General features: G+C 50.9%; 1 protein-coding gene across 1 annotated transcript; it reads left to right on the forward strand.

The window, feature by feature from the left end:
- Positions 1–1034: 1034 nt before the first annotated feature.
- On the forward strand, positions 1035–20599 carry ADA (adenosine deaminase). The gene is made up of 11 exons (XM_065691629.1): positions 1035–1116; positions 8319–8380; positions 11439–11561; positions 11716–11859; positions 12636–12751; positions 14169–14293; positions 15975–16046; positions 16326–16427; positions 17111–17178; positions 17651–17780; positions 18815–20599. Exons 1-11 carry the CDS (start codon positions 1081–1083, stop codon positions 18914–18916), a joined length of 1080 nt encoding a protein of 359 aa, XP_065547701.1. The 5' UTR covers positions 1035–1080; the 3' UTR covers positions 18917–20599.
- The last annotated feature ends 569 nt before the right edge of the window (positions 20600–21168 follow it).

Here is a 21168-nt window from a genome sequence, read left to right on the forward strand (position 1 = left end):
AAGGATCCTGGGGATGCTCCTCACAGCTCACCGGGGAGGGGTTTCTTTAGCTAAATGGGTTCTCCAGGACTGGAGTGCCTGGAAGTGCTGCTGTCTCCAGCATCAGGGAAGCCGTGCTCGGTGGGGGGAGCAGGGCTTTGCACCCCACTGTTGATGATGTGGGCTGCCATGTGCATCACCTATGGCAGAGGAAGGCAGGAGATGGAGGAGCATGGTCAGGTCACTAGAAATAAGAAATTAAATGCTGAGTGCGAGGTTGCAGGAGCTAAAAGCGGGTGTAGCACGAGCCTTATGAGGAGCACCTGAGGGAGCTGGGGTGTTTGGTCTGGAGAAGAGAAGGCTCAGGGGACCTTATTGCTCTGTACAACTGCCTGACCTGAGAATGGAGAGAGGAGATGCCTGGTCTCTTTTTGCAAGTAACAAGTGATAGGACAAGACGAAATGGCCTCAAGCTGTGCCAGGGGAGGTTTAGATTGCATATTAGGAATAATTTCTTCACCAAGAAGAACAGGCTGCCCAGGTCAGCGGTGGAGTCACCGTCCCTGGCAGTGTTCACAAACTGTGTGGACGAGGCCCTAATTGACTCGGGTTAGTGTGGCCTTGGCAGTGGTAATGGCTGGACTTGATGATCTTAAAAGTCTTCCAACCTGTTTGAGTCTGATTCTCTGTTTCCATTGAACTAAGCGAGTCTGAAAAGCCCTCGGACAAAACGGGCCGGTCCCCGAGCCGCGGCTTTGATCGCTCCTAAGCTGAACGATTGAGTCCTTTTTAGGTTAACACAAATATTGTTGCACCGGATTAATCCCGCGGCGGAGCCGCTGCCAGAGCCGCCCTGCGGGCCGGGCTCTTCTTTTACCGCGCTCCCTTCTCCTCCGGCGCTGCCGTCGGAGCAGCGGCTCCTCCCGGAGGGAACGGGACCGGGCGGGGAGCGCCCGTTACCGGCACCCGCGGTGCGCGGCGCTGCGCGGGGCGCGGGCGGGCCCGACAGGGGGCGGGCGAGCGCGGCCGGCGGAGCTGCGCGGAGCGGGGCGGGGCGGCCGCGGAGCGGAGCGGAGCAGCGGCGGTGGCAGCAGCAGCAGCATGGAGCGGGGTGTGCGCGTCTTCGAGGACCCCAAGGTGAGGTGGCTGCGGGCTGCGGACGGGGCTGAGGGGCTCTGCACCGGGGCTGAGAAGGGGAGCGTGCTTCGGGAGTGAGAACTGGGACGTGCGCTGAGGTTGGCTGCTGTGCCCCGGAGCTGGCAGCCGCAACGTGCACCGGGACAGGGGCTGTGCACCGGGGGGCATGCGTGCACCGGGGCTGAGCACCGCGACATGCGCTGGGGGTGAGAACCGGGACAAGCACCGGGGTTGAGGTGCTGTGCACCGGAGCTGGGAGCAGGGGCGTGCATGTACCGGGCATGAGAAGCACCGGTACTGGGGTGCTGCTGTTGTGCCCCGGGGTTTGAACCTGGACGTGCCCCGGGGCCGAGCCGCCGCACGTGCAGCCGGGATAAGAGCCGGGCGGTGCCGTGGCAGCGCGGGGGAGCGGGGCCGTGCCCCGGGGAGCGGCGGCGGAGCAGGGGGGCTGTGCCCGAGGAGTCACCCGGCGGTACCGGCCCGCGGCCCCCCGCAGGAGCCGTTCCGCCGACCAGGGTCCCCCGGCCAGGGCCGCTCCTCTCCTCCCGGCTGGAGGTGCGCTGGTGGCCGGGGGGTGGCACGGCTGTGGTAGAGGCAAGCCCTGAGCACTGCAACCGTGCCCTGGGTCTGCTACAACAACCGTTTTCTCTCCTTTCCTTTTTGTTTGGGGTTTGGGTTTGGTTTGGGTTTTGTGGTGGTGTTTTCTCTTAAAACATTGAGTTCGGTTATTCTTCAGACCCCCAAGATATTTATCTTGGTGGCTGCTTGCAGAGGGCACGCCAGTCACGCTCATACCGTGCACTGTGTAAGTACATCTCAAGTAGGATCGCACAGGAACATGTTTATTAATCAGATTAAAAAAGTTGAGAAGGAAGAAGATGAAACCAATTTGTTTGGCTGTAACCCCATGTCTGATGGCAGAGCACTGCCTGTGCTGCCGGACAGCGCAGCTCTGGGTCATGGCCTGAGTTAGCTGCTGTATGGAGCAGGTTTGCTCCAGCTCGGACTGCCAGGCAGGCTGGGGGTCTTGGTGGGCCATGAGGGGCCGGGGCAGAGAAGATTGCCTGCAGAAACACAAAAGGTTTTTGTTTTGTTGCTGTTTGCATCCCCTCTTGCTCCCTGAGCTCGCACCAGGAAGGTCCAGAGTAGCTGGCAAAGCCTGTGTGCATGGGTCTGATTCATGTTTCATTCGATCACTACGGGAGGTGTCCATCTCAGGGAAGTGACCCATGCAATAGGAGGCAAACCTTGATACCAACATCCAGTGCACATTGACATCTACTAATGATTAAACCCTTTTTAAAGCTACTTGGATTTTGGGAGATGTTGGCGTTTCATCAGCTCCACTAAGAACAAAAGCTGTTGGTTCGCCCCAGTGATTTTAAGCTTTTGGCTGAAAGAAGCAAGTTAAGTTCTTCTTTCACTTGTGCTTCTGCCTACTTTCCCACTATGTGGGAGAGCGGGATGCCAAAGAGAGACCTAGGAAAAGCCATGCAGGGTTTGACTGCTAAGATCAGGCTTCTGTTGTCTGGTTGCCGGCAATTGCGAGACTGGTTTTCCTGAGTCAGGCAGTCCCTTTCAGTTCTATGAACCTGCTAAGTCAGGCTTGGGGGGAAAAAATGGGTCTGAAGTCAGTAAATGAGCCCTATTCATTCCTCTGGACCCTCTGCCATTGGGAATGCTCAGTTTTGTGTTTTAGAGATGTTTCTGGTAACTGGAGCAGCTTCGAGCCCCGGCTGAACGTGGGGCCGGGGCTGCGTCCGTGTTTTTCGGGAACTCGCTGGCTTCCAGTGACTGCAGCTGATGAACAGGGAGCTGCTGGGGCTGCTTTGAGCCCTGCTTACCATAGGCCATATGAGAGCAGAAAAGACTGCTGTTCCTCCAGCGCCATCATGCTCTTCCCTCTCTGTTCCACAACCAGAGCAGAGTCCGTGTTCTTGCTCACTGCTGGCTCCTCTCCCTGCAGCCCAGCTCCGGGGCTTTGGGACTCAGGGTGCCTTGAGCCATGCTGGGAGCAGGACGGGAACAGCCCGCACCCTCCCAGCAGCCGGTGTGGCTCTGCCACTGGATGCTTGTTTCCGAAATAAGCATCAGGCCACGTTGGGCAGGGGTTCCCGCAAGGCCTCCCGCATCATCCTGTGTGTGTGACAGCGTGTCGGCGCCTGTCCCTATCCAAAGGGAGACAGTTGTTTCTGACATGCCCATCGTACCTGGGAATGGGGAGAGATGGCCAGCACTGGGTGTAGCTCTGTGTGTCCTGTCAGTGGTTGGGAGAACACCTGGTGACCGAATGTGGGTGGCACCAAAGGTGCCTGCTCTGCTGTGCCTGGTGGTGTTTGAGTGGGCATCCTGCTGTGCTCCCTGGGACCTCCCCCTGCTCAAGAGAGACCCGTGCCGAGCTGACAGGAACAGGTACTTGCCTTGGGTACAAAATCTAAAAAACTTAAAAAAATCATAACTAAAGAACGAGGATGCTTATCGTGGGGAGTGCAGGTGCACGAGTGTGCGCCGAGGATGACGTTCCCATCGGCTCATCCACTTCCTGTGCACTACTTGACCCCTGACTGTCTTGGCACGGATCAAAGCCTGCTGCAGGTGAGGCTGGTGGTGCTCAGCGTACCTTACACAGTGGTGTGCATGCTCATCCCTTCAGTAATGTGTGGGCACGTTCTCAGGTAGCCGTCCTGGAGCTGCTTGCCAAACGTGATGGCAGCAAGAGGCTGGCTTGGTGCTGCACAAAGTGCAAGGGCTCTATTGCTCTGAAGTGTTGCCTCGTTTCAGCCACATGCAGGTGTGAGGTGTGTGATGGCTTGGGAAGGGACATGGCCCTACCACCTATGGGAGCCATCCCTGCAGGAGGGTGAGGCACAAACACCATCATCTATTAATGACACTTGGAGCCTCGTATCGAGGTCAATAGAGGTTGAGTAGTTGGTGCCAGGAGGGACTGTACTAAAGGTACACGGGAGCATCCTCCTGCTCCTCAGTCACCAAACCCCTGTATCGTGTGAATGCTTGTCTAGAAAGCACAGATGTTTTTTGCAGTGAGGTAGTGTGTCATGTGGGTATCGCATTCTCCCATGTTTCACTTTTTAACGCTCAAGCCTTAAAGCTTAAGGCAGATTCAGCTCCGAAACACATCCATGGATGTCATCAGGTTTGAGGATAATACTGTGGCTTTTCCACTTCACATCACTCTTGATCCATGCTCGCCTCTTGCTTCTGAGTGTTTGGAATGAGTTTCTGGTGAGGATAACTGCTCCTAGCAGCATGCTTTCATAAACCCAGATGTGGGGAGCACAGTTCATTCTTTTTGCAGTGATTTGCATTTGTCTCAGCTCTTGTTGAATTTTGATCTCTGTTAATGTTTTCCAGCCAGATGTGCCTAACAGTTGACAAATGACAGCTGTAATTACTCTGTTTTTCAGTTGTTGCAGAGATCAATAGAGTGAACTTTAAATTATCACCTTTCAATGTGCTCATAAATAATCCCGAGCAAAGTCACTGCTAAGGGTTTTAAAATGATGCAACTTTAGCAGCTGCCTGGATTATTTATTAAACATCTACTGGAAACCATCGAAATAAAAGGTGAGGCTGGTGTTAACTTGTCACAGTGTTAGGGCTTTGTTCATTGTGTATAGTTTCTAAAAGACCTTAAAACCACCTAATACAGAAATTCCCTTAGCTTGGATGGTACTTTTTATGCCGCATGATAGGCAAACTGAGCAGTTACCAGCTCTGCCGTGGTCCGCTGAACAAACCGTAGAGTAAAAGAGAAATTCTGATGGGTTGACTGTAGCTGCAAATACTTGCTTATTTTTTCCCCCTTAATTTCATTATATTGAAAGTAATCAGACTTGATCTTTGACGGGCGCATACTTGTTTGCAGTCCCGCATTTTGCGCTGGAATTTCTTCTTACAAAGTTTCAAAGAAAACATTTCGGTGTTTTCAGAAGACCGAAGCCAACCCAGAGCCCTTCAAACTTCTGCTTTTTCAAACCTGACCCGGGTTGCTGATATCTGCCCTCGCGGCTCACGTGCTGCGGTTGGGCTAAAACTTCCTTTGCATAAAAATGGAAAGCACTGGGTTTGCTGTGACAGCCTCGCTGGGGGCTCTCCATGCTGAGGGCGCACAATTTATGGCCAGTTCCATCTTTTGACCTCATCCCTCAACTCAACAGAGTTGTCCTTTCGACAGCTCTTCAGTGAAACTCGGAGATTTTATTGTGTTGCAGTGTGGTGATTTGATGGTCGTTGAGCTCGCGGTGCTGAGGAGGTGTGGAAGAAGGGCTGAAGGATGTCTACACTAAGATGGTCCTGAGGGTCCTTACTGTATCTGCAGGAAGAGCAGAGCTCCTGCCCTAGGGAAGTGTTGGAGAGCTCTGCTTTCTCATTCTTCATCAGAGCAGACCTTACTGCCTGCAGGTTTGCTGTGAGAAATGAAGGCACCACTGGTCCCAGGATGGTTGAAGGCTCCTCTCGGGTGCTGTGGTGCTGTTTGGGTCCTGGACCAAGTGTTGAGATCCCATTTAATCTGTGTGCAGGCTTCTTCTCCCAGTAAATTGGAGGGTTTTGGGTGGGAGACCACATACACGTGGACCTCAGTGTGCCCAAGAGCAGAGCCCTGGAAGAGGCGCTGGGCTCCTGCCTTTGCCTCATTTCTGCTTGCTGAGGCACTGTCGCCTGGAGCCACAGCTCGGAGAAAACTCTTTCATCTTTATCTGGCCACTTCCCTTGACTCAAAGCAAGGTCATGTCACCCACTTGTAGCTGGAAAAGTCTTGTGCTTTGTTTACCCAAAACAAACACGCAGGAAGAGAGCTGAAATGTAATCTGCAGCGAGCAGCCTCCCACTGACCAAAGCCTGCGGGGTTTGGGAGCGAGGCGCCTGGGGGAGCTGAGCTGCTGGGTTGTGCCTCTGCTGATTGCATCCTTATCTATGTCTGGCTCTTGTTGGAGACCCTTGTAGGCAAGCCTTTACTTCTCTTGAATGTCCTTTGGTAATCTCAATAGTGTAAGTTTGTTCTCAGCTGCAAACAAGCACTGATCTTGAGGTACCCCACAATTTGGATTAAGCAGCATTGTGCTTAATTTGTTTCTTAGCACTTAGTTTAGGTCTTCAAGACACAAATAAGTGCATAGCAGGGGCTGAAAAGCCTGTTGGTGGTGTTGGAGAGGAATCTTGCTGCTTTACAAGCATCTCGCCAGCAGTAGTGGCGGAAGGAGGTGCAGGGATGAAGGATGCTGTTGGATTTGCTTTTGCATTGATGGAAGTGTCACACTGAGGTGTTCTGCAGGAAACACTTGAGAAATGCTTAGAGTGAGATGAGCTCTGTAGGTTTGGGTTGCTTGGGTTTTGTATCCAGCCCAAGCAAGTTTCAAGCCTGTAACTCCATCAGAGGGTCACAAGGGCTGTTGAAAACCTCAAGGAATGGAGCTTGCATGATTTGGAAATGGGAATCAGAGCTCAAGAGTGGAAAACGTGCCAGGCGTCCACATCTGGGATGCAGATCATGTCCATAGACTGTTATTTTATCTGCTGCTTCTCAGGACATTTAGTCCTCATAAACAGGATTGTGTAACTCGAGTTGGGGGGAAAGATCAGGTTTTGCCCTTTAAAAAATCTTCATCCCTGTTGATTCAGATCATGTCTTAAGGCGAAGTGACAGAGATATATTTTTACAACCTGCCAGCAGTGGTGTCTGTGGCAGTATTCATGACCCCTGAGCCAACAGGATCAGCAGCTTGAGCTGTCGCTGAGCCTGGCCACCTGCACTTTGCATCCTGCTGGTGCACATTTCAGTGGTAGTTTCATGTCCATCCCATGGAGGTGGCCTGAACCCAAGCACTGTCCCACCCCAGCAACGGTGACCTGCAGCAGGAGCAGTCAATGCAAACGCTGGCCGGCAGTCAGATGGGTGTTTCCACCTTCACAGCAAGCATCTAGGGCTGCGGGAGGAGGTGGGATGGAGCAAGCTCATGAGCATCACTGCACGCTGCAGAGATGGGCACTGCCAGCCCTGCAGCGGGAGCTGGGCCAGCGGCGTTGAGCTCACGTCAGCTGTTTGTGGATGCTTCAGAGGAGAGCGAAAGGATCTAGAGGCGGACATTATCCATTGCCCTGCTTGTAGGGACTGCTTATGTTCCTTCCAGCTCCTCGTTGTTACTGTTTGGTATGTATCCTGACACTAGAGGGTTTGTGGTTTTAATTAGTAATCCTGAGTGGTTTAGTTATCCATGCAAATATCCAGCCCCTTTCTGAATCCTCAGCCTCCTGCAGGAGACACCTATACAGGAAAATGTGCACAATGTTGTAGCTAACAAGAACTTTGTGTATTAAGTTGCTGCTCTGTTGTTTCAAAATACGTATTTTGTAGGCTATTCCACTGCTTAAAACGAAAACAAGTCTGGAAATACAGAGATCGAGCTGAAGCATTTTACAGCTAATATTTTCCTTCCCAGTTTGACTTCCAAATTACTTTTATCATGTTCCTCCCAGCTGCGTAATGGGAAAAGCTTGCTTTTGCTTTTCTGGAGCTTTTCCTCCAGAATCCATTGTTTCAGCTGTAATCGGGTTTCAGAGTGATCTGTTACTGGCTTGTTTTTAGTGAGCCAAAATTGAAGTATTCTGAAACCAACTTCTTAGCTCGATGGGGCAGCACTTGTTCTTTTTACTTTATGCAGCACCTTGTACCACGGTGACCATGTATGGGATTAGAAACCCTGTAATCTCTGATAATGCCAAGCAATTAACCATATGTGAGAAGCTGATTCTTGGACGTGAAGTCAAAGGTTCTGCATACTTATTCTGAGCAAATGAATTGGTGCTTGGCTGTCTGTGAATTCAAGGAGCAGCAGGCTGGAAAGCAAAGGTGTTTGGGGTTTGCTTTTTTCACTCGCCACACTCTTAAGCCATGCAACCTAAATGAGGATAGGGCTGTTCCTGAAAATGATTGGAAAAAGAATAAATTTCTAAGGATCCATTAAATGTGTGAACTAAATACTAAGTATTTAGACAATACTTAGCTATTGGAAAATAAACTTTATAATGAATGTATATTTTAAATGCTTCTTTTGCTTTCTTGTCATGCCTTTGTCCCTGTATTGGCTGCATTTATACCCATTTTAGCACCAGCCACTTATCTCTAAACTTCTGCTGCAGCACTAAGAGCACCTCACCGATTTCTCTTTATCTTTTTGCAGGTAGAGCTTCACGTCCACTTGGATGGAGCCATTAGACCAGAAACAATCCTGCACTTTGGCAGGTGAGTTGTAGGGGGAAAAAGGTTCTGGGAACTGCAGTTCAAAAGCATCGTCCCTTCTGCTTGTCCAGTTCTCCAGCAGAAGAGGCAGGCTGGGGAAGCTCTCTGCCTTGTTGTGCAGGAGCAAACCTGGCTGGTGCTGATCTCACCTTTGCACTTCGGGTCCTCTGGCTGCCTGGTGTGAGAGCTATGAGCACATCCCAAAAGGCAGCTCTGTGGCAGAGTGTGGTGGTCATTGGTCCTGTGAGCTGGGCAAGCTAAGAGGTGCCACTGTGAGCAAAGTACAGAAGATGCGTCATAAACTGAGCTGTCAGCCTTTGAAGTGTGCCCAGGAAGCAGCAGTCAGTGTGTTCTCATTTCTCTTTTCACATCCCTAACTGCAAAAGCAAGTGTAATGCAAGCGGGCTGGGAGCATCTCCTTGGTGGTGGTGCTGGACCATAGTCTTGGGAGGAGAAACCAGCTGGGGTTGCCCTCCCGACTGCTGAGTGCCTTTGAACCCCACACTGTCTGCATGGTGCCGGCAGCCAAGGAGTTATACTAATGTGACCCAGGAAACCACTTGGCAGTGACTTAAAGAGAGGTTATTTCCTTGACAGAGCCCACGTGCATCTTCTTGCTTCAGTGTAGCTTGTGGGAGAAGCACCAGGGTAATGATTAACTGGTGAGAGGACCTGGCTTCATGGTTGTAAGCAAAGTAAACATAAGGCTTCTTCCAGCTGTTCAAAAAGCTAAATGGAGATGAACAGATACCCTCAGGTGGAGCAAGTGGCAAGATTAATGATTTCAGGAGGCAGCTCTTGGCCAAAACTCTGGTACTTTGGGGAGGAATCAGTCCTGAGGAGGATGGGAAGTGGTTCTGGCATCCCATGGGCCCAGCAGACTCCAAGCCTGGAAGGAAATACTCTTTATAAAGTAGCTCTTTCTGCAGGGAGCTGCCATACATTTTGCAGTGTAGTCAGAATAGGGAGGTTAGATCAGAGATGTCCGTCTGTTGGTTGCAGGACCTTGGCACAGTGAGCTGAGTCAGGGTTCCCCATGTCTCTGGTGGGGTGCAGGGCTGGCATACAAATCCCAATGGACAGAAGAGTTGGTGCTGGCTCCCTGGGGCTCTGCTGGGTCCTCTCAGCAAAGCAGAAATGGTGGTGTAGTCCCCAGGAGGGTCATAGGAGCCCAGGAGGCAGCCGCCATCTGAGGATCCTGTGCTTCTCCCCTCCTTAGGGCACAAACCTTCATTGCCTGAGTGTGTGCCGAGTTCCCTCTTATTTTTAAACAGCCCTTGGCATCCCCTGGAGCTGCCAGCCCTCGGGTGGAGCAAGGCTGTGCTATTCATGGGCTCCAGAGCGAGTGCTCACACAGATCTAAAAGCAGTGGGGCAGTGTAGGAGACTCTGGGGCACTGCCTCAGTAACCTCATCCTGGGCACAGGAAGCTGCTTGTGGTCTATTTTTAAAGGTAAAGAGCTGGAAATACATTTGCCAGCTGGTGGCTGACCACATACAAACAACCCGGAGCTGCTGGGATGCACAAGTCCTGAGGGGCAGTGGCTGAACTCAGCTGGTTTTAGAAACTTTGGCTCCAATGCTGTTAGGTCTGGGTCAGGCTTTGCATCCCCCCTGCCCAGCCAAGGGGTTTAGAGCTGTGCCAGACCCCTCATAGCACTGAGTGTCCCCAGGAGAGGTGCCCTCTCTGCAGTGGGACAGTGTGCATGGTGCTGCCATGGCTGGAGGTAGCTCTGGGCAGGACACTGAGGTTCCAGTAGGCAAGAGCATGTTCCCTTGGGGCAGCTTTGCTGTAGGAAGGCTCCCCAGCTACCCAGCAGGTTGGATGGGGCAGCAGCAGTTTCCAAAGCCTGACTCCACTGTCTGTACACTGTGGGTCGTCCCAAAGCACTGTCAGTACAGGTTTTGTGGAGGCAATCCTTTGGGGAACACATGGAAGAGGTCAAGGAAATGGCTTTGCTGTAGGAAACTTTCCTTGGGCAGATGGAGGAAGATGTGGGTTGGAGCAGTTGTGTTGGTACTATGGAAACAGCAGTGTGGGGAGGAAAACGTAGCAGTAATGAACATCCCCTGCTGAGTGCCAGCAAGTTCATCTGTGCAGGTTGCATGTGAAGGCTGAGCATGGGGCTGGTTTCCTTTCTACTCAAGCAGGGAATGAGCCATGTTTACGTGCCCTTGGGCTGCTTCCCTGCAGGCTGCTCATCGGCATGGTTGCTGCATCAGGACACTAAAGCCGTCAGTGTGTCTTTATTTGCAAAGACGCATCAATTTGGTGTAATTCAGCATGGCAAGAAAGAGGATTGAAAACAAATGTCTAGTTATTATAACCAATTTAGGTTGGTGTGTGCAGGGTAACAGGATGCAGGTGGCAAAGCCTGCCCAGGAAGCGTGCGGCATCCTTGGCTGGCTGTCACCCCACCAGGAACACCTCCACCCAACCAGGACTCCAGGTGCTCCAGGGAAAATGTCTTCCTCCCTCTTGGAAGTGTTTAGGTGGCTTTACCATCACCATCCTTTTAGTGAGAGCAGTTGTTGGCACTGCCATTTGCTCCTCTGTTGGAGGTAGACCCATCAGAGATGATGCCACCATGCTGCTGGGCTTGGGAGCTGGCTCTCTTGCATTAAACCCGTGCACGATCCTGGGCCTGGGAGCATCTCCATGACTTTTCAAGCCTTTGAGTCTGCATAAGTGAAAATTAACTTTCCTAAAGAATTTTGGCAGTTCTGCTGCTGGGACTGGGAGGTGCCAAGAAATAAATAATCCAGAGCCCCTTTAGACAAACTTCTCCTTAAGCTTAAAATGTGCTCTGGCTGTGTTCCTGCCAGGTCAGTCTGTGCTTGTATTCCGATTTGTCTGTGCTTTGCCTGTGTTTTGGGTTGCCGTCCTCCCCGCTGAGATTCAGGGCTGTATCTGCGGGAAGACTTTAGAAGGACAACATGTGCTGTATCTTTTTGGTGAAGAAGTGGAGGTTAAAGCTGCCAGCTCAGGATGCGATTGCTGAATGTCATTGATTGAAAATGTGATAGCCTTCCCCATCAGTAACATGCGGCTTCATTTTCAGGAAAAGAGGGGTTCCTCTCCCCGGCAGCACTGTTGATGACCTCCTGAAGCATGTCAGCTACAAAACACCACTGACGCTTACCCAATTCCTAGAGAAGTTTAATCACTACATGCCCGCCATTGCGTAAGTACCCTGCTTTTTTGCTTCTTCACCTTCATCCCATGGCAGGACCCCTTGGCTGACATTGCTCAGCCTTCGAGGTCACCTCCAAGTGTCCCCAGTGTGTCCCGAGCATGGTGATGGTCCCCAGTGATGGGTGCCGTTGCTGTCCCTGCAGGGGTGACCGTGAGGCGGTGAGGAGGATTGCCTATGAGCTCGTGGAGACGAAAGCAAAGGAAGGCGTCATCTACGTGGAGGTCCGGTACAGCCCTCACCTCCTGGCCAACTGCAGCGTGGATCCCATCCCCTGGGGCCAGACCGAGTGAGTGATCCCACTAAGCATGGAGAAGGCATGGCCCATGCTGTCAGCCAGAGCCTGGTGTAACCAAACCTTGTCTCTCCTCCTATGCCGGCATGTTTCCACCTCTGTTTCCCGTTGATAGGGTTTTTCATCTTGCAGTATCTCTATGTGCTGCCATGCTTTAATGTCTCTTGCTTTGTGCACCAAATTCTGCAGGTGCAGAGCAGCTGCGCTTAAGCTTCTGACTGAAGCTGTTCTCTATATGAGGGAAAGCAGCGCTCAGATATGGATTGCCTGCCTGCAGAATGTGAATTTGAGCTGGTAGAGATATGTTGGAGGGGGCTGGTGATCTGATCCCTTCTTTGCATGTCATCTGCCTCTGATTAAATTGCTGCTGGGCTTTGTGGCCCTTGCAAATGTGCTGTAATGGGGACTGAGACCCTGTGCTTGCCTGCCTGGCAGCAGGCCCTTTTGTACCCTAATCGGATGTTTTGGCAGAGTGGTTTCCTCTGTTTGGGCAGGATTGGCATCTGGTTCCCTGAGGCTTTTCTAAATCTATCATCTTTGCATGCTTTTGTGCCTGACACGTGGTAGATCTGGGCATGGCATGCGTGTAAAAGATGCTATTCAGCTCTGGGCAGTCTCATTGGGCTCCTCTGGATGCTAAGGCGAGTGGGACCCTGGGCAGGCTGGGTTTTGCATGGGGTGTCCCATAGGGATGCTGGACTGGACCTGGGCTCCTGCCTGCCTCCCTGATGTCAATATGGCCTCACGCTGACGGCTTTTCTTCCCTGCAGGGGAGACCTCACTCCAGATGAAGTCGTTAACCTCGTAAATCAGGGACTCCAGGATGGAGAAAGGGATTTCCGCATCAAAGCCAGGTCTATTCTATGCTGCATGCGCCATATGCCAAGTAATGTATTGCAGCTCCCCTGCTGCTCTGCTCCCCTTCCCTGACGCGTGGCGGGGGGTGATGTCCCCTGGGTTCAGGTCCCCACAGAAATGCAGGGAAAGCCCCAGTCCTGTGGCCCTGAGTCCAGTGTGGGACCGGACAGTGCTGAGGAGTAGTTTTTGTCTTGGTGGGGGTCCTCTGCTCCCTTCACTATGGGGAATTCTGGATGTGAGAGTGGGGGTCTCTGGGTACAACCAGTGTCTGAAAGATGGGCTCTTGTGTCCTCTCCTGGGGAAGTTGTGGTTTCTCTCATACCTTGCTCCCTGCCCAAAGGCTGCAGCGATCCTTGGGCCAGTTGAAGCCATTGCCACAGTGAGTGGTTGCATCAGGCTCTTACCCAGAGCAAGTGATGTACTCAATACAAGTCTTTAGTGCCTCATTCAGGATGTGCTGCACAGTGAGAAGCCACCCTGTAATTTATGAACTGCTGAGAGAAAGGCAGAGATGCCAGCCAGGACTAGCTCATATTAAACTTGTTACTAGAATAATGGCTCTAACCCAGTGAGTTCGAGACTGATGAAAAATGAAGATGAAATTGCATGTTTTCTTATGTGTTGGTATGATTTTGGGATTGTATGTACACAGCAGGTGCCCATTAATAATTAACACTGCCCTTTATCTCTGTTTCTTGGCCTTTTTGCAAAGGGTAGGTAAGTGCTATATGAGCTGGTAAATGCATGTCCTTTCTCAGAGGTTATCTATCCTGATCAGAGATAGCTCTGAAAGTAGTTGTTGGCCACGTGTTAACTCTCTTTCTCACTGATGCCATAAGATAAACCTCTGTGAGTGTTAAAAGTCAGTCTTACAGGATGTTGACCAGCTCTTTCGCACCAGGAGTAGTATTGAGGATGCTCTGCATCAGGACAGGGCTGACCCTTACAGGGACTCCAGAGATCCCTCCCAGCCTGAACTCCTCAGTGACACAACACATCCGAAAGGCTGGTTCTTCCTTTGCCCAGCCTGGGATGGGGTGAAAGCTTAGGAGTGAGTTGAAGGATTTCTTCCATGCACCATGTTACAGCACCTGGGCTGTGCAGTTCAGCTTCTCTTGGGCTTGCAGCAATCACCACCGTGGTTGGAGGTTGTTTCTATTTTATCTTTTCCCTCGCTCAAAGTGAGCAACAAAACATGGTGAGAGCAGTTTTATGTCTGGTGAATGATTTTTATTTCCCTTTCACTGGTGATGGACTGAGTTGGCAGCTTTTATTTGACTGAAGGTGACAGAACTTTCTAAGAGTTTTTAGCATTCTTTATGAGCACCAAAAAGAAAACAGCCCTCCTACCCTTATAGCTATAGGTCCAAGATCTGTTCAGGAGAATGCTGGAGGTGTGACCTTGACGAATGCTTTCTGCTGAACCCTGGTGCTGTCTCTTCCAGGCTGGTCTCCAGAGGTGGTGGAGCTCTGCAAGAAGTATCAAAACAACTCTGTGGTGGCCATTGACCTGGCTGGGGATGAGTCTCTGAAAGTGGAGGATTCCTCCGAGCATAAGAAGGCTTATGAGGTTTGTTAAATAAGCTGCTGAAAATAAATTGTACGAAAAACAAGCTATTGAGGGAATGCGTGTGAGGGGACACACAGTGCGTTATTGCAACTGCACACAGCTGGGACAGCTTAGAACTTCATTGCAGCTATTGAAAACATTCTGTTAAATAGCAGAAGTATTTGCATTTCCTAAATGATTAATGGCAGGCATCATTGGTTAAACATGGCCTTAGGGCTGGAGATCAGCACACTGCCCCGCAGCTGGGGTCTGCTCCTGGGGCCGTAGCCAAGGCTGGAAGAGACTGGCCTTTCCAGTCTGGCAGAAATCACCCAAAGCAGAGAAGCTGCGTGTTTGAAGTGCTTTTATCTGATCATCTCAAATGCAAGCACTGGAATGGCTTCAGGAGCCTGGTCTGAGACTCTCACTGGACCTCAGTGCTTTGCAGCAGCTCAAAGGGAAAGCTTCCTGCCTTGCTTCTTTTGCCAGTGGGATTTTGGGGTTGTTGGTCCTCTGCATCAGTGGAAGAGGAGGTTGTGCACCATCGCTGCCAAAAAGGCAGTTTGCAAGCAGCACTCAGGTCTGAAATGACACAGGGCTTTCTTGGGGAAGCATAGAGCCAAGGATTCTAGGACCACCATGTACAAGGAAATAGAGATCCTTGGAGAAGAAGCCAAGGGAAGCACTGTGTCCTAGGACAAATGGGTTGGAAAAGGAATTAAAGCACTCCAGGGAGGATATGGTGGGTGGATGTTAGAGCTCTCTCCTAAGTGTAGGAGATTAGGCTTCGGCAGCCAGGAGGGTTAGTGGGGAAGGGTACCGAAGCATGTGCTCTTCCTGACCCCTCTGCTTGTATCCTTGGCTCCTATTGGAATAGTTAGGGATGTCTTGGGAGTGCAGGGGTGAGAGTTTCTGGTTTTTCTTCATCCTGTGTAGAAACAAGTGGAAGATTTCTGGGCTGGTGTGAGTCTGTCTCTCTTCTCAGTCTGGTACTTCAGCCAGAGGGACTTCCTCATTTATAAGTGTCAAAAATTAGCTTTTTGGGCAAAATCAACTCTCTTAAATGCAGAGGGCACAGAGTGCCTTTCAGGTCATTGTACATGGAGCTCTTCTGTAGATGCCGCAGGCAGAGTCTGGCCTGTCCTTCACTGAGCCTAGGTGTCTGCTGCAAGATGGGGCTTGCAGCCTCCCCTCCTGGCTGGGCCGCCTCTATCCCCAGCCCCTTGCAAGAGGGAGGTGCTGGTGTCTGAGCATCCCTTCATCCCTGCCGCGGGGGCTTTTCGGTTCTCGCACTTGGCTGCAGCCAGCCAGAGAGGTGGAAGTTCCAAAGACAAGAACTGCTGCAAGGTTCATGCAGAAGGGCAAGTGGGTGGAGGAAGGAGAGCTTCGAGCTTGCTGCTGTCTGGAGAGGAGGCAGTGGTGAGCTCATCTGGTAATAAAAGACCCTGAGGCCTCTGGCTGGGCTCCAGGGGAAGGTAACCAGGCTTTCTAAGTTTCTCTGTGTCTGGCACTGCTGAGCTCTTCTCTCGCAGCCTGTGCTATAGCAGAGCGTGTGTGCTTCTCAGGGTGCAGGGCTTGTGATCTGGGGGCTCTTTGCCCAGACCCCTATTGCTTGCTATGCCCTGTGAGCGGTGCCAGCCCAGGGGCTTGCTGACCTTGCTGCAGGTAATGGGACAGGAGTGTGTCCTCCTTTGTTTTGCAGGAAGCTGAAAGATGTGGGATTCACCGTACTGTCCATGCTGGGGAGGCTGGCCCGCCTGCCATGATCAAAGAGGTACAAGTTGCTCCTGGTGTGGGACAGAGAGAAGGGCAGAGGTGGGAAGTGCCCTGGCATCCCAAGCACGGGGGATAGAGGAGCCCAACTCCCCTCCATATTCATAGCAGAGCAAACTTCAGGGACAGGCAGAGATCTGGCCCCGACAGCTCGGGGCAGAACCTCCTGATGCTGGCTCAGTGGTATGGGCTGTACCTGTGGTGGGCAGGGATCTCTGGACAGGGAGGAGCAGTAGAGCTGGTGCTCGGAGGCTGTGCGTGGTTTTCCTGTGCTCCCCAGGCAGTTTATCTCCTGAAGGCTGAGCGCATTGGTCATGGCTACCGTGTCCTGGATGATCCTGAGCTCTACAAGGAGCTCTTGAGAGCAAAGATGCATTTTGAGGTAAGGATGTCTGTTGGGAATGTGGGCCAGGGACATGACCTGACACCTGAATGCTGACCATATGTATGGTGACATTTCCATTGAATCCAGATGTCCAAAGCTCCTCAGCAAAAATGGTGGGGACTGCTGGCTGGGATCTTTGCACTGGTGCCCCAGCAGCCTGCAGGAGGCACGTAGCAGGGAGAAATGGATCCTGCTCTGGCTGAGGTTATGTTTTGGAGGGTTTATTTACTAATTCATGTATCTCGAGCCTGCAGGCTCCTCCTCCCACAAATCAGGCTGCTGTTACTGGCGTCTGTCTGGTTGGAGGGTGGAAGTTCCTGGGAGTTACTGTGCATGGACAGATTTCCTTGGCTTTTCTCCAGAATGGGTGTATCCAGCTAATATAGGGAATATATCTATGTACTTAAGTTAGTGGTTTCTTTGTGGTTGGCACACAGCCGATGGCTGACTGGCCATGGGAAATACCCCACCAGCTTCTGTGCTGTCGCACGGGTTGTGGGCTCTTTGCATCCATGTCCGGGGATGTGCACCGGTCCATTGGAGTAGTGCTGAGGGGTAGCTGTGAGCAAAGCTCTAAACCTGTATCTGGCTTTACCAGCATGCTTAGCTATCTGTGTACACAGGTGGGGTTCAGATCTGTGTGGCTGATTCTAATTTTCATGTTTAACTCCCCCAAACAGGTCTGTCCTTGGTCCAGTTATCTCACTGGTGCATGTCTTCCGGACTTTGGGAAACACCCAGTAGCACAGTAAGACTTCTCAATTATGTGCAATCTTAAATAACCAGGACTGGGGTTGGTTGTAGCTGTTTTATTGCTTTACAAAGGTAACACACATCTAACTGCTTAGGAGAACACAGTACTCCTCGTCCTTTGGCATAGAGGGACCCGGTGCAGTTGGAGGGGATGTGGGGCTCTGTCTTGTCCCTCCTGCCCCTGCTCAGAGGTGTGGGCAGTGAGATGCTGCACACTGGCTGCTAGCCCTGGTTGGTGGGTGAGGGCTGAGGTTGCTGAGGTAAGAGATGCCCTGCTCCTTGCTACACCAGAGAAGCAGGTTAATGCAGGAGGGGTGGTGAGACCAGCCAAGCCCTGTGTTTGTGTCCAGCAATGCAAGCTACAGGGAGAGCCGTGAAGTCTCTGTTACTCCATTTTACCATGAGAAATGCATGGGCAGTGCTGTGTCCAGTGTTTTACCCACCGGTTCAACTCAATTTCATTGCAGGTTTAGGAAGGATCGTGCTAATTATTCCATAAACACGGATGACCCCCTCATCTTTAACTCCAATATTTACAAGGATTACAGCATAGTGAAGGACTACATGGGCTTCACTGAAGAGGAGTTCAAGAGAGTGGTAAGTCAGCCTTGTCTGGATGCTCTGCTGATGTCCCAGTGCAGCCCAGCACCACCCACTGTGTTTCTTTATATGATAAAGGGTTAAGCTTTGGGCTTCATGGGGAGCAGGTCACAGTGGAGATTGTCCACTGATGTCCTCATGGCAGGTCTCAGCAGTAAGGAAGGAAGGTGCCTGTTGCTTTTTTTTTCTCTGGATTTGGAATTGCAGGTAGCTTATTTCAAGGCCTGGCTCTGAAATTAGAGAGATTGAGCAGGTATGGAAGTGTTTGCAGTTTTTGTATGTGTAACATACAAAACTGAGCTAGAAACACAGTCTTGATTATGTCCTTGGGTTTGTATTCACCCAGAACAGAAAGATAGGAGAACTGTTTGACTTACCTGGTTACCAAGTGAACCTTTCCTGGTTTGCTTTCAGAGTCATGCTCAGCACTTCCACCTACATGACTCCCAAGATACTATATCAGATTGGGAAGTGCAGGATGCACTTTACAAGAGAGCATCAGTCCTGCTTTCAGGTCTGGCTGGAGAAACGAGTCCCTTTCTCCTACAGACTTAACTCTCTGGGTCTGGAAGGAAGAACCAGGACAGCTCTGGGATGCTGGATCCACAGCTGTTCTGCTGCTGGTGTCCTTCTGCTCTTGCAAAAGCCAGGTTATCCGTGCACAGGTCAGATGAGCAGGTTAAATTGCACAGCCAGGCTGTGTCCCAGAGGCAGCACATCAGCCCCCGGCAGAGGCTCTTGTCCAAACGGGAGCTGGGAGTGTAGAAGGTCTAAAGTACATATCCTAAACACTCCCAAGTATTTAAAGGCCTTTGCTTTGCACCTGCCTTGTTCCTCTGGGATTTGCTGCGAGTGATGGGCCAGAGCAGTTGCCTTGTAAAATGAGGCTGTGGAAATGAACCTTGGAGTGGAAACTTTACGCTCTCCCTCGCCTGTTGCTGCTCAGAGCCAGATGTTGGGATGTGCACAACCATGTGTTCATAGCTGATGTATCTTAATGTCTCCCTTATGTTGCCCCTCTGCCTTCCCAGAACATCAACGCAGCTCAGTCCAGCTTCTTACCTGAGAAGGAAAAGCAGGAGCTGCTCAACAAGCTGTATGAAGCCTATGGGATGGTCCCCAATGCATCGTGACCCATCCCCGCAAGCCAGCGTGGAGCGGTGGCCCTTCCTCATGTGTGCTTGACTCTCCTCTGTGCTAGTGGGAGCACCTGGAGAAGGTGCCCAGGGTTGGTCTCTATTCCTGGCAGCCCTGTGTTAACCCCTACAGTGCTAAACAGAATGAGACTATCACATACACCTACCTATACCCCCATAAACCCTCTCCCCAGTGGATATCCAGGTTCCTATCTTGTTGGTGGGCAAGCAGACTGAAACTGCCTCCTGGCCTGACACCCTTCTCCATCTGCTAGTGTTTCTCTACTGCAAATGCAAACAGAAGAATGTCCCATGCTTTTTTTTCCTCCTCTCCCCCTGCTTTATCTGTCCTGCCTCACTGACCTGCCTAGCCCTTGTCTGCAGTGCAGAAATAACCACCTTTAACTGTGCCTGTGGCCTAAGTTAATCTTCACCTTTCTAGGAAAAAGCTATGTTAGAGCTGACAGGGAGAGCGCAAGGACTTCAGAAACAGAGGCTTTATTCCCATCCGTGTGGGCAGGAGGGTTTGGCCACAGCTATATTTACCCAGGGTTAGTCTTGTACTAACAAGACTGGAACAGGAACAGGCTGGACGCTGGTGCTCCTGCCCGTGCACAGGTCTGAAGGGCATTAAAAAAACCCACAGGGGTTTGGCATCTTTCTTGGTAAAGGACTCGTGTCTCAGGCCTCCCATTGTCACTGCTGTAGAAGCACACACCTTGGCCTGTGTGCTCACAGCTGGCCATGACCGTGGGCTCACATGCATAGGAAGTTGGAACATATTTTTAGCAATTTTGGGCCAAAATCTGCCTTCTGGGATTTTTCCCAGTTTTGTACTCATCCTAGAGGATTCCTATGAACTGCAGTTTGCTCATTCGTGATCTTTGTTTAGGACTTGGGAAAACCATGATTGATTGATTGATTGATTGATTGCCTGTTTTAACCATTCTGCCCTCTTCCTTACTTGACAATCTTTAGGCACTATTAAAACTGAGTAAGTAAATCAATAAGCTAGGGCCCATTGTTATATGTTGACTTGGGTCCCACCTGAAACGCTTCTCTCACTCAACCACAACACTGGCTAGAAGTCAGATCTTCTGTTTGGTGGAGGATTTGTACAGAGACATTCACCAAAATTCTGAAGTTATTTTGGTGCATTACAGTGTTTTTACTTAACATGCAATAGAGCTGTGCACCCAGAGAAGAGACCATCCTTTTCTTACATGAGCGTGTGGTGTGCTTTAGCATCCCAGGTATCTGCCAAGATGCTTACTCCAAAGATACTGTACCAAAAAGTTGCCTTTGACAAGGGGCCGTGGTCACCATTACCATGGAGAGTGTGTAAGACTGGTCCAGTCTCAGCCAGCAGTGACCACGTGCTGGGAGTATTTCCCTTCTTTCTGGGCTTCCATATTTGTCTTCTGAGTAAAATGCTCATCTCTGAAGTACATGGTGCATATATATACACATATATAGCTAGATAGATGGATATGAGAGAGTGAATTTCTTACTTTTATAAAGCAAATGATAAAGCATCACTTTTAAGAACATGATTGCAGTAAGAGCCAAGCTTTTTTGGTAGTTTTTCTCCAAAAATTGTTTCTGAAGATGAGTTGCTTGTGTGGATGCTGGACAGTTGATTGTTAATCCTGTTTAATAAAATAACAGATTTATATTAAACTCTCTTGCCTTTCTGTTCAAGGGTGGCTGTTAGGAGCTGTGGTCCACAACGTCAGCCAGCTTACCTCTGCTGGAGCATGAGAGTCAATCAGTGGGTGTGATGGGGCTTTGGCAGCCTGATCCCTGCCTTCTCCTGTTGGCAGGTCAGAGCACTTTGACAGCCAGAGGAAAGGTACGCCTGCTCCCTCACTATGGGTGAGCTGGATTTATGGATGCAGGTTGTTCCAACCTCACGGGTCCTTTTTCCTTTTGGTGATCAAAGGGATACGTGTCACTTTGCGGCGGCAGTGCCATCACTGGGTGCTCTCACTTTTTCTGGCATGTATCAAAAGTAGTTTACAATCTCTCTTCACTGTCACCCAAGTTTTACAGTGTCAGTTGATGCCAAGAGCCAGAAGTGGTGCAGCCTGGGCTGCCTGGCTGTTGGACTGCACTGGCCCACAGGCAGGGGAGTGTTTGCTGAAAGACTTTATGATCATTTGGTGCTCAGTAGCAGTTCTGGGGGGTCTGCTATGCCCCTGTGTTCAATGAAATGAAAGGCTGAGAGCATCTGTGTGCTCAACAACATT

This window comes from Lathamus discolor, chromosome 11 (assembly GCF_037157495.1).
Source record: "Lathamus discolor isolate bLatDis1 chromosome 11, bLatDis1.hap1, whole genome shotgun sequence".
In the NCBI taxonomy this organism is placed as follows: Eukaryota; Metazoa; Chordata; class Aves; order Psittaciformes; family Psittacidae; genus Lathamus; species Lathamus discolor.